This window comes from Camelus dromedarius, chromosome 12, assembly GCF_036321535.1.
Source record: "Camelus dromedarius isolate mCamDro1 chromosome 12, mCamDro1.pat, whole genome shotgun sequence".
NCBI classification, from domain to species: domain Eukaryota; kingdom Metazoa; phylum Chordata; class Mammalia; order Artiodactyla; family Camelidae; genus Camelus; species Camelus dromedarius.
This window is the reverse complement of record NC_087447.1, coordinates 11582658-11596647: the sequence shown is the minus strand read 5'-3', so window position 1 is coordinate 11596647 and position 13990 is coordinate 11582658. Positions and strand designations below refer to the sequence as shown.

Here is a 13990-nt window from a genome sequence, read left to right as displayed (position 1 = left end):
GTAAATCAACTATACTTCAATTTTAAAAAAGGCACGTGTTAAGCCTGTCCTCGGAGACCTTTTGATTTTGCTCTCCCTTTTCAAGCAAATCTCCTATGCAAGCACTCTGCTGAGCCATACTAGAGATGAGGCAAAAGGAAAATCAGTAATACTGGTGCCTTTTATTTAAAGTTTTAACATTTTACTCATCATAGATTTTTTGTACTGATTTTTATTTTTTAATAATATTAAATTATCATTTATCTTGTTTACCAAAGTTTTGGGTGCCACCTTAACTTCTGCACCCGAGGTGAGTGCCTCACTCACCTCGCCCTGGTCCTGGACTTGCCTAATGCTGTCCTGTACTGCTGCCAACGTCACACTCATTGTCCCAGGAGTAGTCCCTGGACTTTCCTACCCCTGTGAATTTGCTCACGCTGGTCTCCCTTCCTGAAAAGTTTTGCCCATCATATCCCCACCTCCCCACTTCCAACCAAACTGCCTGTCAAAGTCCACCTCCTCTGGGAAGCCATCCCTGATTTCCCCCACCTATAAGGAATCTTGCCTTACACTGAATACCCATGGCTCCCTACCTACACCTCATTTAAGAGTTTAGTACTTGTTATCGTGTAGGATGGATAATTACATAACCTATGAGGTAGCATAGTCCTTGGAGACAAGCATTGTGTTTTTTCTTTTAGAGAGATTTGTTTCATTTTGTATCTCTTGCTGCTCATTTAGAACGCTTAGCACAGTGATGAATCAATGATCAATATGGTCTCATTTTCTCTTGGTTCTCATAGTTGTCAAAGAGAACAATTATTCTGCAATTATTCTGTTCTTCCCCCGTCTTCCTTATTTCCTTCTCCGAATTGAGACATCTTGAAATACAATGGCTTAGCAAAATGCCTGTGAACGTGGGACTATAGAAATATTGCAGCGTTGAAGATGCAGAGAGCTGGCAAAGGTCAGGTCAACAAAAAGAACGTGCCAGTTTCTCCTCTGGGCAACATCCCAGGCTTTTGCTTTGCCTGTGACTTCATTTGCTTTTAAAGGAAAAAAAAAAAAAAAAAAAAAAAAAAAGAAAAGGAAGTGGGGGAACACAGCGAAAACTCCTGATTTCCAGAGAGGGCAAACTCAGAAGACACGCTGTTCTTGTTGAGGTCTCTGAGTAGCGTCCCCACTGTGTCCTTCAGAGCCATGTGACCAAAGCTTGTTTACAAAGCACTCTTATTCTTTCCAGGTTGTGGCCACACTGATGGGGGCATGATTTCTGACATTGTTCCGATTAGAGAAATTAAGGACAGAGCCACCTCCCTCCTCAAGGGGCCGTGCAGCACTGGGATGCAGGTCTTTTGGACCTCACTTAGTGTGCGTGTTGAGGGGCCCTGGGAGCTGGGACTGGGCCCGGGAGCCTTGTTAAGGATCCACGTGGGCCATAACTGCCTTTCCCTGGAGACCACATCACCCATGGACTGGGGACTTCTGACTTTCAGGGACTATTAGTGTCTTCTCCAAAAGGGATTTGCACTGGAGTCAGGAGCCCATACGACAAAGCTTTTCTCCAATCTCTGCTTTCCCAGCCTGGAACTGAACAAAAGCCAGAGTGAGGAATGCGTGTTACCTGGGATTAGCACATCACGGAAGCAGAAGGATTAAGGGAAGAGAGAGAAGAAAGTGCCTGACAGACCACAACTGGTAAGGGGCTTGAGGGCGATCCGATGCCGGGACTGACATTCCGGCAGCTGTGACATTACTGCCCCCAAGTTGATTCACTAATTTGTGTGTGTGTGTGTGTGTGTGTGTGTGTGTGTATGTGTGTGTCTGTGTGGAGTGTAGGAGGAGGCAGAAGGACACTGAGGCCTGGAGAGATTAAGTAACTTGCTCAGTGTCATAATTGAGCAGTTTTGGGAGGACAAGACCCACCCAGACCTCCTGCTCCCCAGCGCAGTGGTCTCTCCTCGGACCCTCAGGATAGGCTGCTTCTCCAAGCAGTGGAAGGAGAAACAGTTTTTCTGAGACCAAGGAAAAATAGTGGATAAAGAGAGAAGCAGTCTGGCCAGGAAAGGGCAAATTTCAGTTTAGGTGCAATTCAGATCACCAGATCCAGTCTGTTGTATTTATCATTTTCTCCAATATGTCAGCCCAACACTGGCCTCGCTGCCAGAGTCTAACACTTTAAAAATGATCAAATGTCTTCCCTACCCCACTGCACCGCAACTCTGCCAAACGACTTTCCATCCTTCAGCACAGGAGTGTCCATCAGCCTTCAGAATAGACTGCAGAGCTGGTGTTCATGCTTGTTTGCTTAAAGAGGGACGATTCCCGGGTCCTCTTGGGCTGTTAGAGCAGACTCGTGATGCATGTGAGATCCCGATATAAGATCAATTGGGATTCTATGTGCAGTTTTGCTCCTAATGGCAGTTTCACTCACCATTTACTAGCTGTGCAGTCTCGGGTGCAAGACCGAAATACTTAAACTCTTTCTGTCTCGGCTGCCTCATCTGTGAAATGGGGATAATAAAAGTTCCTACCTCGTAAAGTGGTTGTGGGGACTAAATGACTTAATATGTAAATCACTTAGAAGAGTGTCTATTTGTTCTCTGTTATTAACGAGAATCATATCTGTTCTTTAAAAATATCCATTTTGGGTAAACTAAGAGGATCTAATTAAGACAGTAGCTTTCTGTTAAGTAAGCACACTGTTATGCTGAGAATGGTAGGGTAACCCCAAGGATGGCTTATGACCTCCGTGAACATTGATTGATTTCAATGGGTTCTTAGACTTCAGACAGTTTAAAAAATGTTTGCATAAAAATAAAAGTCACTTGAACACTTGCACGATGCCTTACCCTTTGCAAGATGCTTCATATGTCATTGGAGAACTTCATTTATTGACGTGCTGAGCTCCAGGGGCACACCCCCTGACCAGGGAAGACAGACTCAAGAGAGATTTCTTGTGGGAAGGAGGATCTGAGCTGAGGTTTGGAGGTAGGGTAGGAGTCGGGCAGGACCCTGAGGATGAGAAAGACAAGGTGTTCCAGTGGAAGGGGTGGCCCGTGGGAAGCACGGAGTTCTGAGAGAACACAGAGGATGAGAGAAGCTGCAAAAAATTCAGGTGGCTGAAGAGAAGTGTGCAAGGTGGAGTGTGGCTGTGGGTTCGAGGAATGAGAAGTAGGGACGTGATGGGAGGAAGTAAGCAGGGGAGACCTCAAGGGGAGCATTCCCTGACGTGCAGAGGAGGTTAAAGAATATCTTCTTCTTGTTGGGGCACTCTGCCTGGATTTTTAACATAGAGTGATGTGACTGAATTAAAGTCTTAGAAATATCACTCTGGCCACAATGAGAAGCAAGAATTGGAAAGAAGCAAGTCTGAGGGCAGGGGGAGCTGCTAAGTTACAATCCGGGCAAGAGATGAAGAGGGTTTGGAATAAGGGGAGAGCTGTGGTCATGGAGAAAAAGGGACAGAGTCTTCCGATGGATATTCCCATGGGAGGCAGGACCCCATGTATCAACCCCTATTGGAGCCATAGAGAAATTCTGGTTGAGTGGTTATGGGATGTGCTGGGGTTCACACAGCTAGTTAGCAATAAAGGCAGGAGAACAAGAACTCCTATTCTGCAAATGTTTTCCTGTCTCAGTTTTCTTGAAGTGCCAGGAAGACTGCGTCTCACAGAACTCCCGTGAAGTTAGGGGCCAAGACCAGCCATCTCTGAAGCCCAACATCGCACATGTTCAATGCATGCAAACCAGAAATACAGGTAAATCCTCCTTGTAGCTTCCTAACTGGCTTCTCATCCCGGCCCTCTCAGGCATCTCTGGCTTCATGGCAGGGAAGAACCTCACCCTGGTGACGGAATTCCTCCTGGTCGCATTCACTGACTGTCCTGAGCGGGCACGGCCTCTCTTCCTCCTGTTTCTGTTTATCTATGTCGTGACCCTGTCGGGGAACCTGGGCATGATCGTCCTGATCCGCGTGGATCGCCGGCTGCACACCCCCATGTACTTCCTTCTGAGTCACCTGTCGCTCGTGGACACGTGTTTCTCGTCTGTCACGGTGCCTCAGCTGCTGGCCGTGCTGCTGGAGCGCGGGGCAGCCCTCGTCTACACACGCTGCGCAGCCCAGTTCTTCCTCTTCACCCTCTTCGGCTCAGCTGACTGCTACCTCCTGGCCCTCATGGCCTACGACCGCTGCGTGGCCGTGTGCCGACCCCTGCTCTATGTCACTGTCATGACGCAGAAGACCCGCTGGGCCTTTGTGGGTGGGGCTTACGGCGCGGGGCTCTTCAGCGCCACCGTGCGGACGGTCTCCACTTTCACGCTCTCCTTTTGCGGAACCAATGAGATCGACTTCATGTTCTGTGACCTCCCGCCTCTCTTAAAGATGACCTGCGGGGACAGCTACACTCAGGAAGTGGTAATTATCGTGTTTGCCGTTTTTGTCATCCCTGCCTGCCTGGTGATGATTCTGGTGTCCTACCTGCTTATCATCGTGGCCATTGTGAAGATCCCCTCAGCTGGAGGCAGGGCCAAGACCTTCTCCACATGCGCCTCTCACCTCACCTCCGTGTCCCTCTTCTTTGGGACCCTCATCTTCATGTATCTGAGAGGGAACTCGGGCCGGTCCTCTAAGGAGGATAGGGTGGTGTCTGTGTTTTACACGGCAGTGATCCCCATGTTGAACCCCTTCATCTACAGCCTGAGGAACAAGGAGGTGAAGGAGGCTGTGAGAAAGATTCTCAACAGAGACAGGTCGTCCTCGTCCAACCTTGGAAAGTCCTGAGAACCACCTCCTCTGCAGTGCCAGCATTCTGGGAACTCGTTATTTGAAGCACGCCCGAGGTTGAAGTGAATATGTCATGGGACAAGGTGTAAACAAGAACCAGAGCTTTCAGTTCCAGGGAGAGAAAGGAACGAAAGGAAGAGGGAGCCTGAGAAGAGACTGGAGAGAGAGCTCTAACTCCCAGGACAGGAGACAAAAGAATCTGAGGTTGAATCTTGTGTAATTCAGACGTGGCACACCTCACAGGTCTGTGACTACCTTTTTGGTGCAATTTTCTATGAAAGATTTCCATCATATAGAAATGCTGAAAATAATGTATAGTGAACTCCCTGTACTCAATACTTAGATAGTTTTTGCTTTATCACACACATATGATCTACTTATTCATCCTTCTGTTCATTCACCAATGCACCTTGTTTCTTTTTTTTTTTTAATTGAAGTATAGTCAGTTACAATGTGTCAATGTCTGGTGTACAGCACAATGTCCCAGTCATGCGTATACAAACACATGTTCCTTTTCATATTTTTTTCCATTAAAGGTTATTACAAGATATTGACCATAGTTTCCTGTGCTATACAAAAGAAACTTTTTTTTCCACTTTGTTTCTTGATAGACTTCAAAGTGAGTTTCAGACATCAGTATTAGTACTCTTCAATCCTATATGTTCCAGAATGATGTCATCAATTAGAATTCCATATTTAGATTATGTTTATTAAATGTTTTAAATTGAAGTATAGTTGATTCACAATATTATGTTAGTTCCAGGTGTACAGTATAGTAATTCAGTATTTTTACACACCATTATAGGTTGTTACAAGATAATAATTCCCTGTGATATACAGTGTATCCTTGTTGCTTTTCTACTTTATACATAGTAGTTTGTATCTGTTAATCCCATACCCCTAATTTGTCCCTCCTCCCTTCCCTCTCTCCCCTTTGGTAACCACAAGTGTATTTTCTAACATGTGGGAGTCTGTTTCTGATTTGCATATACATTCATTTGTATTATTTTTTAGATTCCACATATAAGTGGTGTCATACAGTATTTGTCTTCCTCTGTCTGATTTGTTTCACTAAGCATAATATTCTCTAGGTCCATCCATATTGCTGCAAATCTCAGTCTTTCTTTTTTGTGGCTGACTAATATTCCATTATATATATGTATCTTCTCAATTCAATCATCTGTTGATGGGCACATGGGTAACTTCCATGTCTTGGCTATTATAAATAGCTCTGCCATGAACATTGGAGTGCATATATCTTTTTGAATTAGAGTTTTTGTTTTTTCTGGATATAGACCCAGGAGTGGAATTGCTGGATGGCATGGTAGTCCTAGTTTTAGTTTTAAAAGGAATCTCCATATTGCTCTCCATAGTAGCTGCACCAATTTACACTTCCATCAGCAGTATACAAGGGTTCCCCTTTCTCCACATCCTCTTCAACATTTGTTATTTGTAGACATTTTGATGATAGCCATTCTGACAGGTATGAGGTGATATCTCATTGTTGAAATAAACTCAAAATGGTTTAAAGGCCTAAATGTGAGAACAGAAATCATAAAACTCCTAGAAGAGAACACAGACAGGAGACTGTTTGACACACAGCATAGCAATATTTTCTTGGATCAGTCTTGTAAGGCAAAAGAAACAAAAGGAAAAAGAAACAAATGGCACCTAATTATACTTAAAAGCTTTTGCACAGCAAAGGAAACCATCAATAAAACAAACAAAAGAACCCTACAGACTGGGAGAAAATATTTGCAAATGATGTGACTGACAAGGAGTTAATATCCAAAACACGTAAACAGCTCATACAACTCAATATGTAAACAACAAACAACCCAATCACAAAATGGACAGAAGTCCTGAATAGACATTTTCCCAAAGAAGACATACAGATGTCCAACAGGCACATGACAAGATGCTCAACATTGTTAACTATTAGAGAAATACAGATGATGTTTATTTTATGATTACATTAAGGTAGAAGTTTGATAATGCAGTTAATAAAGCTGACCCTGCTGAAAGTATTCTTCAGGCTCCTGTGGTAGTTTCCAGGGATGCCTCACGTGAATCGCCACATGCTCATAATAACATGTCTGTTGGTTGCAGTCACCACTGGAAAGATGCCCTGTTCTTTCTTCTTCTCCACCTGCTCCAGCTCCCATTTATAACATCATGTGCTGAAAACCCACTGGGTGATTTAGATCATTCCCACTGCCCATAATGGTATCTGCAGAGTCTGTGTGGTGGATGTCGACTCTGTGATCTTATAGCTTTTGACCTGGGGGAGGCAGAGCTTTGTTGCGTCCCATTCAGGGGTGAGCGGGAGGGAATTCTGATCTTCCCTGGGTCCCTGTGCTCTGCAGCAACTCTGCCTGCATTCAGAGCCTCCTGGAATCTGTTGGGTCTTGCTCTTCAGCTCTCTGTAGGTACCCCAACCAAAGCCAAGGCTCTGGGGGTGGGGGGCGGGGAACAGGCCCCAGCTACTCATCATTTTCTGTCTTCCCTTTGGTTCTTATTCCCAGGACTCAAACTCCTTTTCTTCCTGTCCCTTGGATTACTAACCAACCAACCAACAAAACCCCCAAGACCCCAGGGATATGAATGATATAAACCATCATGGGAGGGGGTAAGGGGTGACAGTACAAACAGAGGATGATTCCAAACTCAGCCAGCCAAAAATGATGTGCCACACCCGGAAATCCTGCAAGAGGATTTTAAATCAGAAGAAGCAGATGAGTGAAACATGGAAGAGTCAGGGTGAAGGCAGCCAAAGAATATTCAATTTAAGTTCACTTATAATAAAATAAAACATTTAAATCTTCAAAGACATGATGTTCACTCTAGAAGACAGGATGCTTTAAAATATATAATTTTCATAGGAAATATTTGATCCCTTTAATGATGGTTTATCTCGTTATCAAAACCTTGGCTGAAAATGCATAGCTCTGCTAAAAGGGGGAAGGTTGATAAATAATTCCTGTGTCAATTGTGTTACGGGCGGTGGGAAAAGTTAAGGAAGTAGTTAGAAAGCTTGGATTGGTCTAACAAAGTTCCCTCCTGATTGAAAGAGACAACATTGGTTCTGTGTGAATGAGAGTAGCACATGCAGAGTTATTTGTTCTCCCGGAATCGGCCAGAAGGCAGGGAGCACTCAGTGAATTTCAAGGGACTATTAAGAGAATGCATTGCCAGGTCTAAGGAGACAACTTAATGCCTCTTTCTGATTAAATTCTGAGCAGGCAGTTGAAGACTTCTATTTAAGAAGGAAGGGCTAACTGAAAAGGTTCTAGGAACTTGCGGCCATGAAGCCCCAGCCTTGCCTATGAGACTTCATATAATTTGAACTCTATAGAAAGAGCTTAGGGAAAGTTAAAAAAAAATGCTTGCCACTTATGGATGAGAGGGGAGACAGGGGTAAATTAGATAATTTTAAAGATTAGTTGATAATAGGGAGGTTACCTTGTTGTAAATAGGTGTTAGTATTTCCTTATATCTTGCTGTGTCTTATCTTGAAGCCATTCAAATGAAGCAACATGTAATTGCTTTTGTTGAGTTATTTTAATTCTGAGTTCTGTTTTATAGAAGATACATAGCTGATGAGAAATCATTCAAATCATCTTTGCTTAGAATGGTGAGGCCATCTGGGGCCAAGGTGAATGCCGACTCCAGCTTTTCCCTGTGGCTGTGAGTAACACTTCTTAGAAGGTGCAGGGGCCTGGCCAAGTACCCCAGGAATTTTCAACCACAATCTGCTCAGCCTGCAACTTAGATCCTGCATCTAAGCCCAGTCTCCTTTTTTTTAAAAGGGTAGAAAGAAAATACAGACCTAGAAGGAGAAACTCCTCAATTATTCCCAAACATGGAATTCGGAGACATCCTCACAAAGGTTTTGCAAAAATGTAGGAATTAAGAGTGCACATTCTGGAACCAGAATGCTTGGGTTCAAACCCTAGCTCTGGCCCCTTACTCTGGGACTACTGGTGACCTACTTTGACTTTCTGTGCTTACATTTTCTCATCTCCTTAAAATGGGCATAATAATAGTACCCAACTCATAGGATTGTTGTGTGGATTAACACATCTATCTGTCAGTCAATCATCTATCAGCTTAGTAGGGTGAACTGGCATATGGTAAGCAGCTTAAGTAGTCTTTGCTATTATAATCCTGTTGGATTTCCTGCCCACATTTTGGTTCGGCTACCACCATGGCCTGAATCTCTGAGTCAGGAAACCAAAGTTGGTCAGATATGTAGGTCTTAGGACCAAATCTCTAAACTTTTACTTTAATATTATAGGCCCTAGTACTCACCTATGTGAAATCCTGATCTATACTCTCTGAGGTTCCTCCTGCTTTTCTGGGCTGGCCTCATGGCGATTAAATCATCTTAACGTTTATCTGACAATACTTTCAAATGTTACCATAGCTTCTTGAAAGTTGGGTTCTGATGGCCTCAGCAGCCGGCTTCGCCTGGGGGTGGGTTTGGAGGGGTCACTATTATTTATGAGGTAGAACTGCAGGGGCTCAGCCATCAGACCCACTTCACGACTGAAGGAAACTCCTTTCTTAAAGGGCATGATGGTTTCCTCTTCCACAGTGCATGAGACATCCCTCTGGGGAAATGGCGTTCCCCTCCCAATTCCTTTCCCGGGAGGAGTGATTTCTCTTGGGGCAGCCAGTGTGACAGAGACTTAAAGACACCAGATCCTGAGATGAGTCATCAAGAGACGCCTTTTCTTGGGGCGATCACTGCTTTGCTGTTCGGCGTTTGGTCAGCTGCTGAGCTTTTTGCTAGAGCTGGCCTGCCCGCGGGTCATCTTCCCCCGGGAGCTCTAGCACCCCAGGATGCTAATCTGCTCTCAAATATTTTGTGGGAAATGGTGGGTTAAAGAAAGTCGACAAGATTTCTTAAATATAGGACCTTATCCATCCTTTAACGTGCTGCAGTGCAATATGATTTTCCACGTGGAGGATGTGGTGCGCAGTGATTTCCAAAGTTAGGAGAGGAGTCAAACTATTTCCCCCCCAGGAATGTCTACTAAGACACCTGGGTAAACATAAGGCTTTGCCAGGTAGGAGAACCCTCGGCAGGGATTCTCAAATTTTGCTGCATGTTGTAATCACCTGGGGATTAAAAAAACAAAACAAAACAAAACAAAACAAAAAAACTGATATCTGGCTGCTACACTCAAGCATTCTGGTTTACTTGTTTCGGGGTACACTCCAGGCCTCTGGATTTGAAAGCTCCCCGGGTGATTCTATTGTGTAGCAAAGTTGAGAACCATTGCTCTAGATCCTCTGTGTCATCTTCCAAGCAGAGCACTGACCCGGCTCAAGTCATTGTTTTGCCACCAAGTAGCTGCAAAGCCCTCTCTGTATCTAGGTGGTTAAGTTAATAAGACAGGGAAGCATCAAACCCACTCCATCTATCTTAGGTCTCCTGCGAAGAAGGAGGGCACCGGTGGGACTTTGCGGACATCACGCTCTTCAGGAACATGCTTTCATTATTTTACTTCATGGTCCAGTGCACAGAGGGTCAGGCAGGATGAGAGCTCCTGTGAATGCATCCCAAGGCACTGTCTCTGGATGTAATTTTTGGAGATTAACTTACCAGAACCACCTCGGGTGCCTGTTAACATTGTGGATGCCTGTGCCCTATGGTGGAGGCACTGCATCAGAATTTATGGAAGTGGGACGATATTATCACCTTTTAAATAAGTTCCCTGGGTAATTCTTACACACACGGGAGTTTGAGAATCAGTGCCCTGGAGGAGAGGTCGGTCACCATTAAGAATTTGCTCAGTTTGCCTCGTGAGAAATCTGTTTATGACCTGCTCATACCTGCCTCTCCAATGTTTCATCTCATGACTCTTCCCCCAGGACAAGTCTCTGTTTCTGCCAAAGAGTGAAACTTTAGAGTCACCAATCACAGCATGTCTTGGTGATGGGGAGCAAAAGCTTGTGCTTACAAAACAGACTCCTTTTAGGATCAGGTCGTAGTCAGCTGGAGTGTCATTGTGCATAAACCGCTGATGAAATTCTCAACTGAGATAGAGGAAATCTTCAAAGTAATAGAATCCTTTGGTACCATCCAGGAATGAGACAAGACTAGGAACCAGCCCCATCAGACCCCTGTGGCAGGATGCAGGATGGGGCTTTGGGAGTTGGAAATTAAAGAGAAATCTTCAAAAATATTAGACACCTTGTTAAGAAGATAAATTGTTTCTCTCTGGAGACTTACCTCAGGTGCCAATTACGGCATGAAGCTGGGGCAGTGAATACAAAAAGCACCACCAGCATGGTCTAGGGCAGGATCAGAAGCTCAGGGGGAGAGGCTGGTCCCCGAGCCCTGCTATCCTGGGCTGAGCCTGAAAAAAAAATCCTGGGAAACTCTAATGTCAAGGGTGAGAATAAGACATAGAGTTTCTGGAAGCAACTCCCTATCAACCTGGTTGCTATGATTATGGACTAGTATTACTGTCGTTTATTTAAAGGGGGCAAAGACAAGGTCATTGGAGTCCAGAGGGGAAAAGTGACTTGCCCAGGGTCACATATCCAGTCTGAGTGAGCTAGAACCCAGGTCTCCTCTGGACTGGCAGGTCACCGGCAGAGGAAACACTAAACGAGGGAAGAATACGCTGGTGACGTGGAATTCAGGTGAGGATGCTTCATGCCAAGCTCATGGCTTCCAAATCTGATTTCTTTTCTTTATTCTTATTTCTAGTGGGTCAGCTCAGTTACTGGCCTGGCTGCTGGTGCATCAGGGCGTCAAATACGACCAAAGCCCTCCTTTACAGCCCTGCTCTAGAACTCTGTTAAGAACCCTCAGCTCCATTAACCCAGATTCCTCCAACATGCTGCGACCGCAGCAGGCTGCACAGACAGATCTGCTTTCAAATTTGGTTGCTGTTTATTATCCAACTGCTGCTTTTATTAGGGACTGTGAGAACAACCACACTGAGCTCGTGGAGCATTTTAGGTGCTGAAGGGAGCTGATGTCAGCTCTTTTGATTCCAAGGTTAATGTGAGTACTTACAAAAAAAAAAAAAAAAAAGCACCTCCCCCCCAAAACTCGTAATAAGCCAGCCAACTCTAATTAGGAGAATAGCTACTTGTTAAATATGCATGCTGTTAGACTGAAAATAGAAATATTCCTATAAGCAGAGCCCACTGCTGATTGCTAATGGATTTTTTTTTTTTGGTTTGCATTCTTTTGTTCATGGAGTAGAAATTGTCCTTCCTTAAAACATTCATTTAAAATTTTAAATAGCTACCATATATATATATATGTATGTAGAGTGCTTTTAGCTTTCCAATGCACTTTTGCATCTGTTTTAATCTGTGCATTAACCTTATCTCATAAGCAGAGCAGATATGATCCTCTTTTGATGGAAGAGGAAGTTGAGGTTCAGAGAGGTTAAGTGCCTTGTGTAAGATCAAACAGCTAATTGGGGACAGAGCTGCAAATACAAGAGCTGACTTGTAAATCGGTGAATCATGTGCTCTCCATTCTTAGTGTAATCAATGCATTCATCACTTTTCATCTTGTATTGTAGCGGGTCCATTTCCACATTAGGCTGAGAAGTGTGCTAATGGTCAAGCGCCACCTATCAGACACTCAGTCTGAAGCTTCTAGCTTGAACTGACTTGTACTGGTCTTCCTGGATCCCGTCACTGGGCGCTTTTGTCTCAGCCTTCAAGGGGAACCGCTGAATGGATGGCCGGGATGAATGACACCGTAGTGACCTCTTTCTTCCTCACCGTGTTCCCTGAGCATCCCGAGTGGGCGCTGCCTCTCTTCCTGGTCTTTCTGGGTTTCTATCTGCTCACTCTGCTGGGGAACACAGGAATGATCTTCCTGATCTGCAGGGATCGCCGGCTCCACACCCCGATGTACTTCTTCCTCGGCCACCTTTCCCTCGTGGACATCTGCTACTCGTCCGCCATCGTCCCCCAGATGCTGGCCGTGCTGCTGGAACACGGCGTCGTCATCTCCAGAGCCCGCTGCGCAGCCCAGTTCTTCCTCTTCACCTTCTTCGCTTCCATTGACTGCTACCTCCTGGCCATCATGGCCTATGACCGCTACGTGGCCGTGTGCCGACCCCTGCTCTATGTCACCATCGTGACCGAGAAGGCCCGCCTGGGTCTGGTCGCTGGGGCTTATGTTGCTGGTTTTTCCAGTGCCTTTGTTCGAACGGTCACAGCCTTCACGCTCTCCTTTTGTGGAAACAATGAGATCAATTTTATTTTCTGTGACCTACCCCCTCTGTTAAAACTCACTTGTGGGGAAAGCTACCCCCAGGAAGTGGTGATTATTGTGTTTGCCAGCTTTGTCATGCCTGCCTGTATACTGGTGATCTTGGTTTCCTACCTGTTCATCGTGGTGGCCGTCCTGCAGATCCGCTCTGCCGGGGGCCGGGCTAAGACCTTCTCTACCTGTGCCTCCCACCTCACTGCCGTCGGCCTCTTCTTTGGGACCCTCATCTTCATGTACCTGCGAGATAACTCGGGCCAGTCCTCGGAGGCGGACCGAGGGTTGTCAGTGCTCTACACGGTGGTGACCCCCATGCTGAACCCCCTCATCTACAGCCTGAGGAATAAGGAGGTAAAGGAGGCTGCTGTGAAAGCCCTGAGCCCATCCAAGCCTCCCGGAAGGCCCTAGAGGGACCCTCGGCGGATCTGAGTCCTTACTTCCTCCATCCTTCCCGTCTTTCCTCAAATATCCCCTGCTTTCCCAGACAACCTGATTAAAATTGCACCTGAACTTCCCATCTCCACTGTCTGATTTACCAGATCGTGTAATGCTTGTCATTATCTGATGTCCTGTGTTTTACATATTTGATATTGTCTAATCCTCACAACCAGAAGTAAACTCCACGGGAGTAAGCGTTTTTAGCTCTGAGATTCACCCCGGTACGCCCAGTGCCTCGCAAAGCACCATGAAGGCCCTCAGTACATATGTGTTGAATGAATGAATGAAGCGCAGGTTCCAGTGTTGACCTTTCAGTTTCAACTCCTTCTGTCCTCAGGTTTCTTATCTGCCAAGTGGGTTTCCCTATTTTATAGACCGATGTTTTTGGGGATTCAGTGCATGAATGGGCAAGGACCACGCTGGTCTTATTCACTAGGATCTGTTGAATGTAGTGCATTGCTTGGCACAACGAACACTTGATGGGTGAAGCAAAAATATTTGGAAAATCAAAAAGCTGTCTACAAATGCAACTA

At 45.3% G+C, this 13990-nt stretch overlaps 2 protein-coding genes across 3 annotated transcripts; both read left to right on the top strand.

The window, feature by feature from the left end:
• The first annotated feature begins 1340 nt into the window (after positions 1-1340).
• LOC105094984 (olfactory receptor 9Q1) lies at positions 1341-5339 on the top strand. Of its 2 annotated transcripts, none has more exons than XR_010383231.1 (2): positions 1341-1677; positions 3621-3719. XR_010383231.1 is itself a non-coding variant. In XM_064491821.1 (2 exons), the coding sequence occupies exon 2, from the start codon at positions 3806-3808 to the stop codon at positions 4760-4762; it is 957 nt and encodes a 318-aa protein (XP_064347891.1). In that variant the 5' UTR covers positions 1341-1677; positions 3792-3805; the 3' UTR covers positions 4763-5339. The 2 variants fall into 2 exon arrangements, 1 of the variants encoding a protein (XP_064347891.1); XM_064491821.1 differs by lacking the exon at positions 3621-3719 and adding an exon at positions 3792-5339.
• A 7143-nt stretch (positions 5340-12482) lies between these two features.
• LOC105094983 (olfactory receptor 9Q2) lies at positions 12483-13427 on the top strand. Its single transcript, XM_010987092.3, has one exon. The coding sequence runs from the start codon at positions 12483-12485 to the stop codon at positions 13425-13427; it is 945 nt and encodes a 314-aa protein (XP_010985394.1).
• Positions 13428-13990: the final 563 nt, after the last annotated feature.